The sequence below is a fragment of the Nomascus leucogenys genome, chromosome 3 (genome assembly GCF_006542625.1).
Source record: "Nomascus leucogenys isolate Asia chromosome 3, Asia_NLE_v1, whole genome shotgun sequence".
NCBI classification, from domain to species: Eukaryota; Metazoa; Chordata; class Mammalia; order Primates; family Hylobatidae; genus Nomascus; species Nomascus leucogenys.
The window spans coordinates 31,799,141-31,820,643 of record NC_044383.1 but is presented as its reverse complement, the minus strand read 5'-3'; the positions used below and the strand labels follow the sequence as shown (position 1 = coordinate 31,820,643).

Sequence of the window (21,503 nt, the reverse complement as noted above, 5' to 3'; positions counted from 1 at the left end):
ATACCTGTGTAGATTGCCTGAGAAACAAAAAGGGGAAGGAGGAGGACAGTGTGTCTGCCCTGGGCCCCAAAGTCTCAGGAGCTTTCCTTCAATTTCTGCTATGCTACAGGAAACTTAATGAAGTCGTCAGGAAGGAAGCAGAGGAAAGGGCAGCATGGCAAACAGCAGGAAACTTGAGCTCATTAGCTCCAAACTGGACCAGACCCTCTTTGCTCCCCTGTGCCAGGGGAACAAATATGAGCAGAACTGAGTAAGGCCGTGGCGAGTGTCTCAGAGCCTCGAGACACCGCTCCTGTAACCCTCTCCAGCTCCTCATAGATTGCTCTCTGTTAACCATTGGCTCCCAGAACTTCCTCCACATCAACTTAAAGACTTGCCAACCATCCCATAAAAATGCTCTACTCTGCTATCACTTTACACTAATGGTTTCTGTGTTCCAAACTAACTCATCCCAGAGCATGTCTTCCTGACCCTGTGGAAGTCCAAAATCCTGAGGAATGTCATGTCAGGATCAGAGTTGGGCTGTGTTTAGCACAAGACAAACGATCTAAAACGCAGTGCCTTCACCACACTTGGCATGGGGTAAGTAAAAGCTGAGCTGATGCAAGTTCAGCCCCAGCAGAGGGAGGACTAAGGACAGGGGAAGTGGGTACCGAGGCCTGCATGTCCTGGTCTCCGTCCCCAGCCAGGATGTTTGTGTAAACCAAGTTGGTAGGGTTACAGGACTGCAGGGGGCGCTGAGCTTTTCTTGAGAACAGCTCAGAGCACAGGGCAGAAAAGGGACCATCAATAGGGCTAGCTCTGTGGAGACACTGACTGGGAAGTTAAGTAGGAGGCAGAGCAAATGTTCATGGCTCCAAGTGCCCACGGGTGGGGGCTGCAGGAAGCTGAGTGATTGGAAAGCAGGGAGTGGAGACTGGAGAACTAGATAGGGAGGGGACTCAGACCAGTGGCCAGTTAGGAGTTTAGGAAGAAGTGATTCCATAAGAAGGGGAAGAATTAATTACTCTTATTAGTTGCCCTGAGGACAGGTTAAGGAATAATGAGCCAGATCTGCTCCTGGGAACACACATCAAACCCCAGGCCCAGCTGGAGCTGTGCAAGGGCTGTCTCCATGGCTGCAGAGGAGAAGTAGGCAATACTACCTCTAATAGCATCTTCTCTTACTGCCTGGTACAGTGGGGGAGAGAAGTTGCAAACCCCATCCCAGCAGACCCCTCAAGTCTTGTTTTATCTGCCCTCAGCAAACCGCAGTTGTTCCCTAGAGGCCCATCTGCACAGTAGAACTCAGTGGCTGGGGGCGGGCCCCTAAGACACAGGCAGAGGCGGTGGGGCACTCACCAGCTCTTTGAAGAAGGCAGCTTCCTTGTGCTGCTCTGAGTAGCGCTCATACTGGTCCAGGCCATCCTGCAGCTTCAGCGTGAGCGTGTCATAGTTGGCTCTCACCACCTCCAGCACCTGGAGGACATCAAGGGCCAGGCAGGGCTTAGGTCATGCAAATCCCACATCCCTTAGCCCCATTCTGCTGATCTACTGGGTTGGGTTTGGTCTGCGACAACACCCCCAAGAAACCTTGCTCATTACTTATCTTCCAGAAAACAGCCTGGCTACAGGGAGCGATGCCTCAGGTTTCTGGGACCACTTTCTCTCTCTCTCTCTCCTTTTTTTTTTTTTGAGACTGAGTCTTGCTCTGTCGCTCAGGCTGGAGTACAGTGGCGTGATCTCAGTTCACTGCAACCTCTGCCTCCCAGGTTCAAGCAATTCGATTCTCCTGCCTCAGCCTCTCGAGTAGCTGGGACTACAGGGGCACATCACCACACCTGGCTAATTTTTATATGTTTTAGTAGAGATGGGGTTTCGCCATGTTGGCCAGGCTGGTCTCGAACTCCTGACCTCAGGTGATCTACCCGTCTTGGCCTCCCAAAGTGCCGGGATTACGGGTGTGAGCCACTGAGCCTGGCCAACTTTCTAATCTCTCTCTCTTTTTTTTTTTTTCCTTTTTGAGACAGAGTCTCACTCTGTCGCCCAGGCTGGAGTGCAGTGGTGCAATCTCGGCTCACTGCAACCTCTGCCTCCTGGGTTCAAGCAATTCTCATGCCTCAACCTCCTGAGTAGCTAGGATTACAGGTGCGTGCCATCATGCCCGGCTAATTTTTGTATTTTTAGTAGAGACGGGATTTCTCCATGTTGGCCAAGCTGGTCTCTAACTCCTGAACTCAGTTGATCCACCAGCCTTGACCTCCAAAAGTGCTGGGATTACAGGCGTGAGCCACTGCACCCACTGCGACTTTCTAATCTCTTATATTCCCTGCCTTTCCTGACCAGCCCAGCCTGGCCACCAAGTCTATTTACTCTGAGTATGGTAAAAGAGCATGAGAAGAGGTTACAGAACAGTGAGCATCTCAGCTCACCAGTATCCCTGACACCACAAATGTGCTCTCAGGCTTATCCTGAAGCTTTCCCTGGTCAGGCTGTCACAGTTGCTGAGTAAGACTTTGCCAATGTCTCCTTCCTTCTCCCGTTCTGGGAACCACATTTCTTCAGTCTTGGGATGTTCCTCAGCACCATCTGCTACTTGTTTTCATTGCTCAGTGCCAACTCAGTCTTCTTATCCAGTGCCTGGATTGAACTTTAGGGCATCCCAGCCTTTGGATATAGGGTATGCTTTCAAGACTAAGCTAGAGCCTTTGTTCTGTGGGGTTTTTCTCCCACAACATCTCTCTGATTTTCTATGCGGGGAGGATTCAGACTTCCACTGACTCCAGGAACCTTGACTATCTGTGGTTACAGAAAGAAGGGACTGTTCATAGCCAGGCCAGATGTGACTTCAGCTTATAAGATCATGAATCAAAGGCAAGGACAGTCGGGAGAGAGGCACTACACATCAAATCAGAAGAAGTGAGCTAGGAAGAAAGGGGAGACCAAGAAAGGGGATGATCATTCACTCTGATTATCGGAGTGAAGTTGATCTGACCTGGAGGAAAGCCTATGGCATCGTGGAGAGCTCCCTGCTCAGTAGGCAGCTTGGAGGAATTAGTGAGTGACAAGGAACACACAGCTCTGACAGAAGGGGGTGGGGGGTTGGGAAGAGGAAATAAGCCAGAGTCAGGATGGAGGACAGGCTCCTGAGGGGCCCAAAGGTGCCTCTGCAATGTTCCCTGCACCAGTCCAAATTTGTGCCAGGCAGACTTCACTTGGTAGCAAACACTCTGGCTGCCAAAAATTCCTGAGGAGAGAGAAGGGCTGGAGGGCACAGGGAAGGCTTGTGTCCCTATGGGAGAGTTACCGAGTTCGGTTTGGGAGGAACGGAACAGCTAGGGCAAAGGTCTGGCCCAGCTTTCTTCCCTTCAGACACCCAGCTCTACAAGATCATTTTGCCTGGTGTGTCCCACAGACTGTAGTATAGGCTGGTTCCTCTGCTTCTCATTCCATTTGTCAGTTCTGTAGGCAGGAGGACTGGTACCCAGCAACAGCAGTCACCCACAAAGTAATCTGGTCCTCTCATGCACGTGGGCTGCACTCGTGGCTGGAATATCTGCAGCCAAGGTCTTGGCTCAGAAGTGAATGGCTCAAGCCCAGAAAGAGGCAAAATTCCTCCAAGATGGAATCAGCCCCTAGGAACCAGGCAGAATAGAATAATACATGTTTTCCTACGCCCTGAAATCTGGGGAGCCTCAGCAATGCTTAAGACCGAGCAACTTGGGCTCAGCCTTTCCTGAGCAGTGTCAAGTGCCAAGGACAAACATCATGCTAAAGTTAATTTCTGCGAAAGAGGTTACTGCACATGAAGAGATGGTTGTACCTTCTGACTACATCCTCAGAGCCTCAGGCCGCAGGTAAGGCTGCTTTGATCACCCAGACTCTCTCCTCTTGCCAGGGCACGGTAGAAGGTCTAAGGTCTCACTTAGAAGAGTGATTTCTTCCTACCCCAATAAAGCTGGCTTTTGCCAGCATGGTTTAGTTTAGTTTGTTACAGGGAGGTGAGAGCAGAAAAGGTCCCTGAGCTACTAGCTCCTTGGAAGAAAACCAGAAGTAGCCAGACGTGGTGGCTCATGCCTGTAATCCCAGCACTTTGAGAGGTTGAGGCGGGTGGATCACCTGAAGTCAGGAGTTCGAGACCATTTGGCCAACATGGTGAAACCCCATCTGTACTAAAAATACAAACATTAGTGGTAGTGCACACCTATAATCCCAGCAACTTGGGAGGCTGAGGCAGGAGAATTGCTTGAACCCAGAAGGCAGAGGATGCCATGAGCAGTGATCGTGCCACTGCACTCCTGCCTGGATGACAGAGCAAGACCTTGTCTCAAAAAAAAAAGAAGGAAATCCAGAAGCCTGGCTGGACTTATAGTGCCCATGATCTCAGCTCTCCTCTTGTCCAGCCACTGCCCATTGCCACCTCCCCCTTCCCTGGCCCTTTCTTTTTTTTTCTTTTTTTGAGACAGTCTTGCTCTTGTCACCCAGGCTGGAGTGCAATGGTGCTATCTCAGCTCACTGCAGCCTCCACCTCACAGGTTCAAGCAATCCTCCTGCCTCAGTCTCCTGAGTAGCTGGGATTACAGGCGCCTGCCAACACGCTCGGCTAATTTTTTTTTTTTTGTAATTTTAGTAGAGACGGGGTTTCACGATATTGGCTAGGCTGGTCTCGAACTCCTGACCTCAGGTGCTCCACCTGCCTCGGTTTCCCAAACTGCTGGGATTACAGGCGTGAGTCACAGCGCCCAGCCTTCCCTGCCCTTTCTTGTGGGCTTACTTCCTTTCTTCCTCTTATACCCGAGGAAAGTTGCCTGTCAGTTCATCTAGTCTCTGCTGTCTCCCGCCCTTGTCACTTTTCTTTTACTCACAAAAGAAAAAGACATTCTAGGCTCAGGTCTGGGCCCCAACCCATCCAAGACTTCAGAACACTGGCAGGTACTTGCCTAGCCTGGGACTTCGCTTTCTGTAGCTCAGACTTAAGGAACATGTCTCATTTGAGTCTCAGCACTGGCCTGGGACATGGTGAGGGCCACACTTAGGCAGAGGGCCATCTCCCAGAGCCTCTGCCTAAAGGCCTGAGGCTTACCACAATTTGCAGCCTCAGTATCTGCTTCCTGGCAACTCTAAAGGTCCTCTCAGGTTGAAATCCCTTTCCAATCCATCAGGTAACAGTCTGCGCCCCCGCAAACACAAGGCTACCTTCTTTCATCGGCCGTTGGGCTTGTGGGCTTCCTAGAATCATGTCAACCACCTCAGCCCAAAGGAGCCTCAAAGCCAGTAAGTCACCTACAGGTCACATGCTCTCCAAGGAATCCTCACATCACCACCTGTGACCCTTAGGAAATAGACACTTGGGTCGTGGTGAGAGCCTGATAGAAAGTTAACTAAGCTGGCCAGGCACGGTGGCTCATGCCTGTAATCCCAGCACTTTGGGAGGTCGAGGCAGATGGATCACGAGGTTAGGAGTTCGAGACCAGCCTGGCCAAGATGGTGAAACCCCGTCTCTACTAAAAATACAAAAATTAGCTGGGTGCAATGGTAGGCGCCTGTAATTCCAGCTACTCAGGAGGCTGAGGCAGGAGAATCACTTGAACCCAGGAGGCGGAGGTTGCAGTGAGCCGAGATCATGCCACTGCACTCCAGCCTGGGCAACACAGCGAGACTCCGTCTCAAAAAAAAAAAAAAAAAAGAAAAAAAGAAAATTAACTGAGCTGGGAGTCCTACTCTTGTTATGGGACTTCAGACAATTCACCTAGCATCTGCGAGTCTCAGCCCTTTTTTCTATAAAATGGAACTTGAACTCACCTTCCTAAAATGACATGGGAATAAAAGTTTTTAAGTTCCTGAATAAAAGTTTTAAGCAACATACAATTGACGGAAACACTGTCATCCCAATGGCTACACAGCTACTTAGACAGCTCCTATGACTCAAAAGTAACTACTTTCAGAGTCCAGGAAGTACCTGCCTATTTCAAACTGTCCCAAAGATTCTATGTGCATAAGTGATTCTTCACCACAAGGGAACATCTTCTGGGTTCAAGTGGAAGACAAGGGACACACAAATGGCCTCAGTTTCAAGTATCTCATGCCCTCTTCTTTGCCTTAAAACACTTTGCCTCAACTTAGGCGAGGGGAAAACAAAGTGGGCAATGTTTGGGAGGGCCTAAACATCTGCCCCTGAAGCCTCTGGAGGTAAGGGGCCTGAGAGGACAGCAAAGCCATCAAGAACATAGGATTGAGGTCAGAGACCTAAATTTTAGTTCCCAGTCAACCACTGATTAGCAAAATAAATTTATACAAGTTTCTTAATGTCTTTGAGCCTCAGTTTTCAGTATCTATAAAATGAAGACAACACCATCTACATCTTATAAGGCTGATGTGAGGATAACATGAGATAACAATTGTACAATGCCTGGTACATAATCAATAGTCAATAATGGTTACTAATTTTATAACGAAAATCTTTCTGGTGACAAGGAGTATTTGGAGTTCTGGCTGTCTCAAGATCGTTCTAACGATAAGCCAGGGGCTAGGGCCTCATACATCTTCATTCAGCCTATGGCAGATTCTGGTGAAGAGGAAACAACACTGTCTATTCTTTTTTTTTTTTTGAGATGGAGTCTCACTCTGTCGCCCAGGCTGGACTGCAATGGCGTGATCTCAGCTCACTGCAACCTCCGCCTCCCAGGTTCAAGCAACTATCCTGCCTCAGCGTCCTGAGTAGCTGGGATTATAGGTGCGCACCACCATGCCGGCTAATTTTTTTTGTTATTTTTAGTAGAGATGGGGTTTCACCATATTGGCCAGGCTGGTCTCAAACTCCTGACCTCATGATCCGCCTGCCTTGGCCTTCCAAAGTGCTGGGATAACAGGCGTAAGCCACTGCGCTGGGCTAACATTGTCTATGCAATGTGAAAGCAAGCTTCCCACAGTGACCTCACCATTTTCAGTGTAACTAGCAAGGCATCAGCCAGAACTCAGAGAATGGCCAGTATAACTTTGATAGTGCAAAATGACACAGGTTATACTAAAGAAAAACTAAGCAAAGAGGCCTGGCTTTGAATGATGCAGGTTGTGAGGCTGTTGGCCACATCAGGATGAGGATGTCTTCAAGACAGGAAGTAGATGAGATCCCAGTGCACAAGGTTAGTTCAAAATTGCTGACAAGGTTTCAGACACATACACACCCTAGCACACATAATATGCATTCCTCACAGAGTATTCAGTACCCTGTGTTCCATTTATTTCAGCAAGGCCTTTGAAACACAAACTAAATTCTACCCTGAAGGTAGCAGCGGCAAAACAAGAATCACCAACATGGAAAAGTTCCTGGCAATGGCTATTCAGTCTCAATGCCAGAGGGCTTTGCCTTGTACCTGAAAAATTACTCAGTTTCGAATCTCTGTTGACCTGAATTCCCAGCAGAATAACAGTGAGAGGACACCTAAATAATAGGATGCGACCTGACAGCAAACTTGTGTTCATTACTTTCTTCTCAATTTAAGCTGACATCTACAGTTTAACCTGTTTGGGGAAAACATGTGAGGCTGCCACCAGCCCTCTCCCAACCAGGGCAACATGTATGGTCTTTCTTAGGGGCCAGGCTGCCAGATGAGGCTGAGACCACAAGATACTAACAGAGAAGCTTACAGAGACTTCTTACAGAATAGGAAATAAACCAGGAACCTAACAGGATGGTAGTAGGGAATAAAGAGGCTACGAAATCAGAAACCTAGGTTCAAATTTTGAACCATCATTTACTAGTTATATGACTTTGACCTGGGTTTTAGTTTCCTTAATGGTGAAATAGTCCTAATACTATCTTCTCATACATTATGAAGATTAGAGATAGTATACAAAATAAATATTAAAAAAAAGATAGGGCCTAGCAAATAGAAGGTGCCAAATGCATGAAGGCTATTGAGATGGAAACAAATAGAAAAAACGGAAATAGACAATGGAAGTATCTGATGTGAGGGAGGGGAAAAAAGAAAAAGTGTCTGATGTATTCAAATAAGATGAATCAGCTGGTTACATGGTAGCCATGAGGGCCTGGAGTTATTCCTAGCATCTGAGGACAGTGATATGGAAAATCATACCTTTTTTCTTTTTTTTTTTTGAGACAAAATCTCGCTCTATCACCCTGGCTGGCACAATCTCAGCTCACTGCAACCTCCACCTCCTGGGTTCAAGTGATTCTCCTGCCTCAGCCTCCCAAGCAGCTGGTGACAGGTGCCTGCCACCACTCCTGGCTAATTTTTGTATTTTTAGTAGAGATAGGTTTTACCATGTTGGCCATGCTGGTCTTGAACTCCTGACCTCAGGTGATTGGCCTGCCTCGGCCTCCCAAAGTGCTGGGATACAGGCATGAGCCACCACGCCCAGCTATCATACCTCTTTTTGGCCAAGTGCTACTACATGGACAAAACCACAGAAATAATAGTTCTGGACCAAGTACAGCGGCTCACACCTATAATCCCAGCACTTTGGGAGGCCGAGGTGGGAGGATCGTTTGAGGTCAGGAGCTCAAGACCAGCTTGGATGACGGAGCGAGACCCCATCTCTATGTTTTATTTATTTTTTTGAGACAAGATCTCACTCTGTCACCCAGGCTGGGGTACAGTGGCATAATCACAGCTCACTGCACCCTTGACCTTCTGGTCTCAAGTGATTCTTCCACCTCAGCCTCCCAAAATGCTGGAATCACAGGTGTGAAAAAAATACATATATATATTTATATAAAATACATTATAAAAAATATATTTATGTATTATATGTAAATGTATATATAATATATATATAAAGGAAAAAATAATAGTTCTGGAGGTGCCTTTGAAATCACTTAGCTAGTTCATGGCCCTTATTTCACAGAGGAAGAAATAAATGTCCAGAAAGATTGTAAATTGCCCAAAGTCATAAAACTGGGATTATATGCCAGAATTTCCTCTCAATCCAGTGCTCTTCCTAGTGCTCAACCCAGTGCAGGCTGTGCCCAACCCAGTGCAGGCTGGTCTAACCTGGGGCACATTCTTGGGTTTACAGGCTAAACTTGGCCTTCAGAGACCAAAGATTCAAGGAATTCAAACTTGCTTCTCCTAAGAAGTTTGAAAGTATGATTTGTGGAGAGCTAAGAAAATAACCTGGTGAAGCCTTGATTTGCTGTTTGAGCTTTAATGACTACCCAGCTCCTTAGGGCTCCAGGGTTTGACAATTTTCAATACTAGCAGTTGAACACCCTGCTCAACCCTGTTGATTGTTGGTGTAAACCAACAAAATTTTATAGACCACTCCAAACTCACTGTCAGCAATATCTCATTTTGGCTGCTATTTTGATTACTCAATACTCATTTTAGATAGAAGCTTGAAATTCAAAGGTCTTTGATCTTTAATTGGGCTTTTTGGGCCTCTGCCATCCTGCGGTCTTCAGGCTCGGGGTGGGATGTTGAAAGATTCAATAAATCCCTTCTACAATGAATGCTTCTATCTCCAAGCTAATCTTCCATTTTCCCAAAGAGACTGTCATCATTCTGTTCCACTTCCATGCAGTTCTGCTTTAACCCTGTCCAACTCCTAATCATAAAAAAATTAATCTCTGGATGACTTGAAAGAGATAAAGGAGTTAAAATGGAATCAGGAGGAAAAAAAGATAAAAAGGCTTTTTATAGGATTTTCATAATAATTTCCATCTATCTGTCCCACTGGATTCTTGATCATTGTTCTACTTTAGCTGTTTACTCACTAGAGAATATGATTTTTTGAACCCATTTCTTCCACAAAGCAGGAGAGGACAGCCTGAGTCATCAAACTCTGAAAACATAAACAAGAGCATCACCAGGCTAAGTCCAGACACTGCCCTTGCTTCTCCTTCCCATAATGTGGAGGGGGCTGGGCAGGCACTACTTATTCTGCAAGCTGATAATGGAGAAATAATGAGTTTGTTCCACGGCAACTTGGGTAATGGAGTTTATTCCTCATGATGTTTCAGGATTTGGGACACATCTATCCTGGTGCCCACAGAATCAAGAAGCAAGAAGTCTGGACCACAAAGTAGGTATACAGAAAAAAAAAAAGAAGGACTGAATAATCAGGTTTGCTCCCACACCACCTTTCTAAGCTGTTCACTGCTCTGACCTTTCTGATCTCCTGGTCCTAGCATAATTGTCTTATCCCTAAAAGAAATAGTGCTGGGCCAGGTGCGGTGGCTCATATCTGTAATGCAAGCACTTTGGAAGGCCGAGGTGGGCGGATCACTTGAGGTCAGGAGTTCAAAACCAGTCTGGCCAACATGGTGAAACGCCATCTCTACTAAAAATACAAAAATTTGCCAGGAGTGGTGGCATGTGCCTGTAATCCCAGGTACTCGGGAGGCTGAGGCAGGGGAATCGCTTGAATCCAGGAGGTTCAGTGAAGTTGCAGTGAGCCAAGATCATGCCTGGTGACAGTGAGACTCCACTTCAAAAAAAAATAGTGCTGAACATACCTTAGGCCTTCAACAATGGTCACTGGCAAATGGACTGCTAGAGGGGAGATGAAGGTCCAAAAAGCTGCAGGCAGTTTTTAATGGTAAATATACAACGAAATCTCCCTCTCATCATCCTGGAGAGACAATATCATAAGTCAAATATACCATTTGTCGGCCAGAAAGGCTGAAGTCATCTTCTTTCTAATACCCAGCAAATTTCCTCAGATTCAAAGGAAGACAACTTTTCCTACAAAAATGAGAATGACCTACTCAAGGCATTGCCTAATTCTCTTCTCTGGATTTGTTATTGGGTCTAAAATGCTCTATAAACTTGGGCAAGAGACTGAAAGAGAAATGGAAGGTCTTATCTTTTATTTTCACTGAAAGGACTAAATTTAGCCTCCCACTCTTGCTCTATTTTCCTAAAACCAGGCCTTTCCCAGAACTGGTTATATGTCTCCTAATGAGGAATAGCCCTCTTTTCTCCCATAAGCAATAAAGGTCTATCCCCAACCTTGCAATTACACCAGCCTAGGCAGAGCCTCTTGATGGCGTTCTAACAATTATGTTAAGTGGTAGTCAGATGCTGGACAGCTTAGAAGAGGGATTCTGAGAAGGGAGAAGCAAAAGCCAATTCTTCTTTCCCTAAAACCCATATTCTTCCAAATTCAAGATTAGTTAAAGCTAAACAAGAAGCAAAGCGCTGCAAAGATATTCTCTAAGTAAAGATCTTGGCAGGTCACTGTTGGGTCTAGTTGCACCTGGGTGCTGAAAAGTTCCAATTAGTAGCTAGTGATAGTCAAGATGGCATAGTGGTTAAGAGCATGGCTCTAGAGTTAGCCTGCCTGGACTCATATCCTATCTTCAACAGTTAGCAGCAGGGTGGAGCTGGGCAAGCCTGTTTGTTCATCTTTAAAGTGGAAATACTAATAACTTCATCATATATAGCTGGTTCTGAGGACTAAATAAGACAATGTATTGAAAGCTTTCTGTGCTTGGCACACAGAAAGCACTTAAGAAGTGTAGCTGTTACTATTATTTTCTTTTGCCTTGATATGACCCTATGAATAACTATTTTTTAGGGCCTGAAATTGGGAGAAGTGACCTACTTCCATAGCTTCCCTTTCAACCCCATCCATAAATAAGAAAATTCCTCTCATCTGTCCCCACCCTTTCTGGAAGATATTTGCACTCTACAGGTTTCCCAATGAGGGATTTCCTGTGGAGGAAAGAATATACTGCTTTAGGGTTCGTGCATTAGCAGGTGGACGCAGGCAGAGTGGCAGGCCCTCTCCTAGAGAAACATGCCATTACTACTCATTTCCTCACTGAAATCTCTCATAGCTAGATGCTTAGCACTCTGAAGGAGGCTCAGTGTGACATTATGGATTTTCATAATGTCTAAGAGAGTCCTAAGAAACAACAAACAGTCAACAAGTTTGCAGACTAATTTAGTAACACAGGCCCAACCAAAAAAGAAAGTAATCTCTCATCAAGGTCACGTGGTAAGATTAGAGTTAGACCCTGATGTACCTTCTGCACTGTTCTCAGCACTCTTTGACAGGCTTCGAAAGCCCTCAGAGCCAAGTCTTGTCTTTATGGAGCTAACATGCAAACTGAGGAATCCAGATAAACTACCATCAACAGGCACACCCACAGATGTAAGGACATAGAGGGTTGAGCCAGTAACACTAAGTATGGTTTGGAGTCAGCTGCTTAACTGACCAGTGAATGGGCAGCTAGATTGAGATAGTGTCACACCTTCTAAGACTGGGAAAATAAGGAACCCAAGGTTTCTTCTCTTTTGTTTACCACCTCTTCCTCTTTACATTACTGTAGTAGCTAATTGTGAGTGCAAAATTCTACACTAGTGTAGCAGGGCCCCTGAGACAGCAGCTGCAGGAAGGACCAACCATTAGCTTGGACATATCTGTGACTGACACTGACAGCCTAGACTCCATCAGGGCAATCACCTGAAAGGCAGATTCTTCAAGGCTCAGCCCTGACACTGAAATAAATAAATCCTGTACAAAAGATGAGCAAAAGATGAAACGAATGGGAGAGGATGTCACTTTACTCTCAAAATATACAAGCTATAGCTATGGTTTCTCAGAAATTACGTTTGATCCATTCTGAAATGTCCTTCTGAGGTGTGTTCAATGTAGCGATGGATTCCAGCTGCATAAATTCAGCTCAACTGTGCAGTGTACTTATTAGATAACTGTCCAAAACAATCTAAGCAGACAAACATGGTGATCTTTGAGCAGCCAGGTTCAAAGAGTTGCTGAGCCATTTTTAGCACTTGTTTGCATATAGCAACCAAGAGAGTTGTATCTCAGACAACAAGGAAAACAATTAGATTCATGAGCTCCAATGCTAACTAGTACCCAGAGGAGACTGTTAAATTCCTTTAAATGCTATCGGCTTACCCTTCTGGTCCATGGGCAGATGGAGGGTCTCAAAGAGACACAGTGACCAAGCAGACAGTTAAAAGGATAAAATATTAGAGACCCAAAAGCTTCAGGTTCAAACTCTCCTTACTGTTGAGAGACATGAAGGTTCAGCCTTTGTAAATGATCAATGTTAGTTAAGGCTAGCACTTGGACCCAAGAATAGATGGAAAAAAAACGGGGAAAAGGAATATCAGAAACGTTTTAGTAAATTATCTTAAAAAGGACATAAAAATGCTCACTATATATACCATTTCCAACATCCATTTGAGACTTCCCTCTGTAGTAACTGAGAAAAGAGGAGGGAAGAAAGAGAATGAAGTAGGCAGAGATGATACATAGATAGATATAGATATAGATATAGATATATAGATATAGATGAATAGTTAATGTAGGGGAAGGTTCTCTGAAAAATATGTGAAATTCAAAAAATTCAGTTGGTAACTCAGGGTATGCAGTATTTTAAAGTAGTTCAGAACTTCCACTTGATAGAGTAACTGAGAACTGGGAAACAATTCTTGTCAGATACTGGATATCAGGCAGTGCAGGACAGGAATCCTAAGAGAAGGAAAACTTGAAGGTCCTGCCAAGCTAAGGAGACACATAGGTGTTTGGGGAGGCAGATTATCAAAGAGAAGGGAGATAGGCCGAGAAGGAGCTTCAGAAATTTTCAAAGTGTTTCTACTGAATTTGTTCCTAAATATTAGTAATATGGATTGCATATGTTGGGTCTGACTCAACTAGGTCAGACAAAAATTAACTGAGAATTTGTAAGCTGAACAATTCTCAGAGTTCACAGAGGGCTGGGAGATGTTTGAATTTTGACTAACCAGAATGAAGAGTACTTGTTGAATACCTAGGGCATTCAAACAAGATGCCACAATAGTTATACCTTAGCAGTGGCACTAAACTAGCCCTAGCGTAAAGGCTACTTTAAACTTACCCAAATGAAGATTTCAAAAATATGTCAGAAGGATTGTACTACTCCATAAATATTTCATCTGCCTTCCTGAATAAAGTCCAATATAATTTAAAGGAAGACAACAAAATCTAGCACTTAACTTCAATAAAAATCGCCAGATCAAGAAGCAGAAAAATGCGACCTATAATCAAGAGAAACAGCAGTCAATAGAAATAGACCCGGAAATGAGGGAGATGATGAAGTTAGCAACAAGGACATTTAAAGAGCTATTATTTTAAAGACTCATTAACATAATAAAGAGAAAAATGGTAGATATAAGGCACATCGTAATAAAACTAGTGTTAAAGGAAGAATAGTAAAAGCAGCTAGAGAAAAAAAGACATATTATGTATAGAGGAACAAAGATAAGAGTTCACATTGCTTGCCAGAAAATATGTAAGCCAGAAGACAATGTAATAATAATATTTGTGCTGACAGGAAAAAAATAGTTAACTTAGAATCCTACGTCCAGCAAAAACATCATTCAGAAATGAGAGTAAAATAAAGACATTTTCAAACATTCTGAGAGAATGTGTTGCCAAAAGTCCTGCACTACAAGAGATATTAAAAGAAGTTCTTGATTGGGCGCAGTGATTCACACCTCTAATCCCAGCACTCTGGGAGGCTGAGGCGGGCGGATCATGAGGTCAGGAGTTTAAGACCAGCCTGGCTAACAGGGTGAAACTCTGTCTCTACTCAAATACAAAAATTAGCCGGGTGTAGTGGCACATGCCTGTAATCCTAGCTACTTGGGAGGCTGAGGCAGAAGAATTGCTTAAAGCCGGGAGGCAGAAGTTGCAGTGAGCCAAGATTGCGCCACTGCACTCCAGGATGGGCAACAGAGCGAGACTCCGTCTCAAAAAAAAAAAAAAAAAAAAAAAAAAAAAATGCTGGGCGCAGTGACTCACACCTGTAATCCCAGCACTTTAGGAGGCCAAGGTGGATGGATCACGAAGTCAGGAGATCGAGACCATCCTGGCTAACACAGCGAAACGCTATCCCTACTAAAAATACAAAAAAAAAAAAAAAAAAATTAGCTGGGCATGGTGGCGTGCGCCTGTAGTCCCAGCTACTTGGGAGGCTGAGGCAGAAGAATGGTGTGAACCTGGGAGGTGGAGCCTGCAGTGAGCCGAGATCGTGCCACTGCACTCCAGCCTGGGCAACAGAGTGAGACTCCCTCTCAAAAAAAAAAAAAAAAAAGATGTTCTTTGGCAGAAGGAAACTTATATCACCTGTATCTATAAATAATAATAAAGAGCACTAGAAATAGTAAATACATGGGTAAACAGAAATTATTTTTACACAAATTTAAAATGTATGACAACAATAGTACCAATGAAAGAATAGGGCAAATGGAAACATACTATTACAAGGTTTTCACATGTAACGTGAAATAATACAACATTATTTTGAAGGTGCACTATGGCCAGGTGCAGTGCCTCACACCTGCAATCCCAGCACTTTGGGAGGCGGAGACGGGCAGATCACTTGAGGTCAGAAGTTCAAGACCAGCCTGGCCAACATGGTGAAACCCTGTCTCTAGTAAAAATACAAAAATTAGCTGGCCATGGTGGCGCGTGCCTGTAATCCCAGCTACTGGGGAGACTGAGGCAGGAGAATTGCTTGATCCCAAGAGGGGGAGGTTGTAGTGAGCCAAGATGGTACCACTGTACTCCAGACCTGACAACAGAGTGACACTCCATCTAAACAAATAAATAAATAACATGAAGGTACACTGTGATAAGTTAAAGATGTATATTGTAAGCCTTGTAGCAACCACTAAAAAAAGAAAACAAAAACGGATAGCTAAAATGACAATAGCAGATATAAAATGAAATCATAAAAAAAAAACCTCAGTAAAACGAAAAGAGGGCAGAAAAAGACAAAAAAAAGAACAACGAGTGAATGGGAAAAATGGGGGGAAGCAAGATGGTAGTTTTTAACTCAGTTATATTCATAAATAAGTTAAATGTAATACTCCAATTAAAAGGCAGAGACTTTCAGATTGGATATAAAATCAAGAGCCAATTATACAGGTTGCCTAAAATAAATCCACTTAAGCCAGGAGAAGTGGCTCATGCCTGTAATCCCAGCACTTTGGGAGGCAGAGGCGGGTGGATCACCTGAGGTCGGGAGTTCGAGACCAGCCTGACCAAGATGGAGAAACCCCGTCTCTACTAAAATTACAAAATTAGCCTGGCATGGTGGCGCACGCCTGTAATCCCAGCTACTTGGGAGGCTGAGGCAAGAGAATCACTTGAACCCGGGAGGTGGAGGTTGCAGTGAGCCAAGATCGCGCCACTGCACTCCAGCCTGGGCAACAAGAATCTACCTAAAATATAAAGACACAGGTTGAAAGTAAAATGATAGAAGAAAGTTGAATTGCTATATTAATATCTGACAAAGGAAACTTAAGAACAAGAAATAGTATCAGGAATATAGAGCAAAATTTTGTAATGATAAAGAGGTCTATTCATTATGAAGAGGTAGCAAACCCATACATATATGCATCTAATAACAGTTTCAAAACTTTGAATGAAACAAAATTGATAGGCCAAAGAAGAAACAGAAAAATATATAGTTACAAGTTGAAGGTTTCCATACTATTTTCAGTAACTAATAGAACAAATAGGTAACCCTAAACAATATGAGTTTGAACTGTGTGGGTCCACTTATATGCAAATTAAAAAATATACATATATATTAGAAAGGTTTTTGAAGATTTGGAACAATTTGAAAAATCTTGCAAATTGTGTAGCTTAGAAATTTTGAAAAAATTGGCTGGGCATGGTGGCTCATGCCTGTAAATCCCAGCACTTTGGGAGGCCGAGGTGAGAGGATCGCTTGAGCCCAGGTGTTCAAGACCAGCCTGGGCAACACAGTGAGACTCCATCTCTTAAAAAATAAAATAAAGGCCAGGCACAGCGGCTCACACCTGTAATCCCAGCACTTTGGGCCGCCGAAGAGGTTGGATCACAAGGTCAGGAGTTCGAGACTGGCCTGGCCAATATGGTGAAACCCTGTCTCTACTAAAAATACAAAAATTAGCTGGGCGTGGTGGCACATGCCTGTAGTCCCAGTTGCCCAGGAGGCTGAGGCAGGAGAATCATTTGAACCTAGGAGGCAGAGGCTGCAGTGAGATAAGATAGTGCCACTACACTCCAGCCTGGGCAACAGAGCAAGACTCTGTCTCAAAAAAAAACAACAACAACAACACACACACACACACACAAAACAGACACTTCTCAAAAGAAGACATTTATGCAGCCAACAGACACATGAAAAAATGCTCATCATCACTGGCCGTCGGAGAAATGCAAATCAAAACCACAATGAGATACCATCTCACACCAGTTAGAATGGCCATCATTAAAAAGTCAGGAAACAGGTGCTGGAGAGGATGTGGAGAAATAGGAACACTTTTACACTGTTGGTGGGACTGTAAACTAGTTCAACCATTGTGGAAGACAGCGTGGCGATTCCTTAAGGATCTAGAACTAGAAATACCATTTGACCCAGCCATCCCATTACTGGGTATATACCCAGAGGATTATAAATCATGCTACTATAAAGACACATGCACACGTATGTTTATTGCAGCATTATTAACAATAGCAAAGATTTGGAACCAACCCAAATGTTCATCAATGACAGACTGGATTAAGAAAATGTGGCACATATACATTATGGAATACTACGCAGCCATAAAAAAGGATGAGTTCATGTCCTTTGTAGGGACATGGATGAAGCTGGAAACCATCATTCTGAGCAAACTATCTCAAGGAGAGAAAACCAAACACCGCATGTTCTCACTCATAGGTGGGAACTGAACAATGAGAACACTTGGACACAGGTTGGAGAACATCACACACGGGGGCCTGTTGTAGGGTGCGGAGAAGGGGAAGGGATAGCATTAGGAGAAATACCTAATGTAAATGACAAGTTAATGGGTGCAGCACACCAAATGGCACATGTATACATATGTAACAAACCTGCACATTGTGCATAGGTACCCTAGAACTTAAATTTTAAAAAAAATCAGGACTTTACAAACTCTCAAAAGCCCTGATGCAGCTCAAAAAAAAAAAATTAAATTAAATTAAATTAAAGCTTTGGGAGGCCGAAGAGGGCAGATCACAAGGTCAGGAGATCGAGACCATCATGGCTAACACTGTGAAACCCCATCTCTACTAAAAATACAAAAAATTAGCCAGGCATAGTGGCGGGCGCCTATAATCCCAGCTACTCGAGAGTCTGAGGCAGGAGAATGGCATGAACCCAGGAGGCGGAGCTTGCAGTGAGCCAAGATTGCACTACTGCACTCCAGCCTGGGCGACAGTGCGAGACTCCGTCTCAAAAAAACAAAACAAAAACAAAACAAACCAAAAAAGTAAGAAAACATTAAATATGTCATGAAGACGTAAGATATACACAGAGAGTATTTTATCATTTACTACCATAAAATATACACGTCTATTATAAAAAGTTAAAATTTACCAAAACTCATGCACACAAACACCACACATGGCACCATTTGCAGCTGAGAGAAATGTAAGCAAACGTAAAGAGGCAGTATTAAATTATAACTGTATAAAATTAACTGTAGTACCTACCGTACTACTGTAATTTTTTTTTTCTTTTTTGAGACAGAGTCTCACTCTGTTGCCCAGGGTAGAGTGTAGTGGCATGATCTTGGCTCACTGCAGCCTCTGCATCCCAGATTCAAGTGATTCTCCTGCGTCAGCCTCCCGAGTGGCTGGGATTACAGGCATGAACCACCACTCCCGGCTAATTTTCATATTTTTTGTAGAGATGGGGTTTCCCCATGTTGGCCAGGCTGGTCTTGAACTCCTGACCTCAGATGACCCGCCCACCTCGGCCTTCCAAAGTGCTGGGATTACAGGCGTGAGCCACTGCACCTGGCCTACTGTAATATTTTCATAGCCATCTCCTGTTGCTAGTGTGGTGAGCTCAAGTGTGACTATCCACTTAAAATGCCCTGTGACGCTAATCATCTCCACGTGAGTAGTTCCTCTCTCCAATAAATTGTGTATTGCAGTAAAAAGCGATCTCTCAGGCGGGTACGGTGGCTCACGCCTGTAATCCCAGCACTTTGGGAGGCCAAAGCAGGTGGATCACCTGAGGTCAGGAGTTCAAGACCAGCCTGGCCAACATGGCGAAACCCCATCTCTACTAAAAATACAAAAATTAGCCAGGTGTGTTGGCACTTGCCTGTAATCTCAGCTACTTGGGAGGCTGAGGCAGGAGAATCACTTGAACCCAGGAGATGGAGGTTGCAGTGAGCCAGGATTGCACCATTGCACTCCAGCCTGGGCAAGAAGAGTGAAACTCCATCTCAGAAAAAAACAAACAAACAAACAAAAGCAATCTTTAGCAGTTCTCATATATTTTTCATGGTGTTTAGTGCAATAGTGTAAAACTTGAACAACTCCATGGAACCCACACAAAGTGCCATGAGAGAGGCTGAAAGTGCTCGCAAGAAGCAGAGAAGAGTCACAGCATTACAAGAAGAGGTTGAATTGCTTGATATGTACCACAGACTGAGGTCTGCAGCTGCAGTCACTTGCCACTTCAAGAAGAATGAATCCAGTGTAAGGACAAGTGTGAAAAAAAAAAAAAGAGGCTGGGCGCGGTGGCTCACGCCTATAATCCCTGCACTTTGGGAGGCAGAGGCGGGCGGATCACGAGGTCAGGAGATCGAGACCCTCCTGGCTAACACAGTGAAACCCCATCTCTACTAAAAATACAAAAAATTAGCTGGGCGTGGTGGCGGGCGCCTGTAGTCCCAGCTACTCGGGAGGCTGAGGCAGGAGAATGGCGTGAACCCGGGAGGCGGAGCTTGCAGTGAGCCGAGATTGTGCCACTGCACTCCATCATGGGCGACAGAGTGAGACCCCGTCTCAAAAAAAAAAAAAAAAAAAGAAAAGAAAAGGAAAGGCAATTTGTAAAGCCATTCCTGCAGCTATGCCAGCAGGCATGAAAATCTTGCATTTTTTGCAAAATACCTTTTTATCTTGTATTGAAGATGCAGCTTTTATGGGGATGGAGGATCGCTGTAAGAAAGGCATACCTATAGACTCTAATGTGATTAGAGAAAAAGTGAAGTCATTATATGGCAACTTAAAGCAACAGGAAGGTGAAGAATTTAAAGCTGGGGAACTTAATATCAGCAAAGGATGGCTTGATAATTTTGAAACAAATTTGGCTTTAAAAACGTCAAGATAACAGGAGAAGCAGCCTCTCCCAACCAATAGGCAACAGATGAATTTCTAGACACCATTAAGAAAATCACTGAGATAGCAAGACCCTGTCTCTGTCTGTAAAAACAAACAAAAACAAACAAACAAACAAAAAGAACGAACAAAGAAAATCACTGTAGACAAAAGTACCCTATTCTGAAAAAAATTTCTGCAAAAGACATTTATTAGTAAGGAAGGAAAGTGACCACCGAGATTTAAGGCAGGAACAGTAACCCTGCTTTGTGCAATTGCAATTGGGTTTATGATGAGGAGTGTCCTTATCTATAAATCTTTAAGCCCTGAGTCTTGAAGGGAAAAGAAAAACACCTAGTTTTTACCTTGCTAGTCTTCTGCTAGTCTTCTTGTTATATGACAAGAAGGCCTGGACAACAAAAACCCTTTTACTGGATTGGTTCCATTGATTCTGTCTCTGAAATCACAAAGTACCCTGCCAGTAAGGAGCTGCCTTTTAAAGTTCTTTTGATACTGTACAATGCCCTTGGCTACCCATGACCCCACGAATTCAGCACCAACCATGGGTGCCCCAAAGATGTCTCTAATTCAGTCTCTAAATCAGAGGGTCATAAAGACCTTTAAGGCTCATTACATATGGTACTCTATGCAAAGGATTGTCAATGCTAAGGGAGAAAACCCAATTGGAGAGAATATCATGAAAATCTGGAAGGATTACAACACTGAAGATGTCATCACTGTTACAGACAAAGCCATGGGCCAGGTGCAGTGGCTCACACCTGTAATCCTTGCACTTTGGGAGGTCAAGATGGGAGGACTGCTGGCATCCAGGAGTTCAAGACCAGCCTGGGCAACATAGTGAGACCCCATCTCTACAAAAAATAAAAAATTAGCTGGGTGTGGTGGTGCATGCCTGTGGTCCCAGCTACTTGGGAGGCTCAGGTGGGAGGATCACTTGAGCCCAGGAGGCCAAGGCTACAGTGAGCAGTGATCACGTGAATGCGCCCCAGCTTGCGTGACAGAGTGAGACCCCATCTCCAAAAAAAAAGAAAAAGCCATGAAAGGCTAGGGGTGGTGTCTAATGGCTGTAATCTCAGCACTTTGGGAGGCTGAGGCAGGAGAATGGCTTGAGGTCAGGAGTTTGAGATCAGGCTGGGCAACGTAGTGAGACCCTGTTTCTATTAAAAAAAAAAAAAAGAATTGGAAAAAGCCACGAGTCATCAAGTCCAAAACAACAAATTTCTGCAGGAGAAAACTGTGTCCAGATGTTGTGCATGACTTCACAGGATTTACAACAGAGTCAAATCAAGGAAATTACAAAAGAGGTTGCAGATATGGATCTTGGAGAAATTCCAGAGCTAACAGACACAACATCAGAGGAATAAACAGAAGAAGACATGATGGAGATGCGTTCTTCCCCA

At 44.3% G+C, this 21,503-nt stretch overlaps 1 protein-coding gene across 5 annotated transcripts in view; it reads right to left on the bottom strand.

Annotated features, from left to right (window-relative positions):
* ARMH3 (armadillo like helical domain containing 3) overlaps positions 1–21,503 on the bottom strand; it is a 215,110-nt gene that overhangs the window by 2,857 nt on the left and 190,750 nt on the right. For 4 of the 5 annotated variants that reach the window (XR_004028954.1, XM_003255385.2, XM_030807990.1 and 1 more), the window contains one exon: positions 1,342–1,458. Coding sequence is in view for 3 of the 5 variants with exons in the window: in XM_003255385.2 (XP_003255433.1) it covers positions 1,342–1,458 (117 nt within the window). In the remaining 2 variants the exon portion in view is untranslated. Of the gene's footprint in view, positions 1–1,341; positions 1,459–21,503 lie in introns of those variants that run through there. The other variant, XM_030807977.1, reaches the window with a different exon arrangement.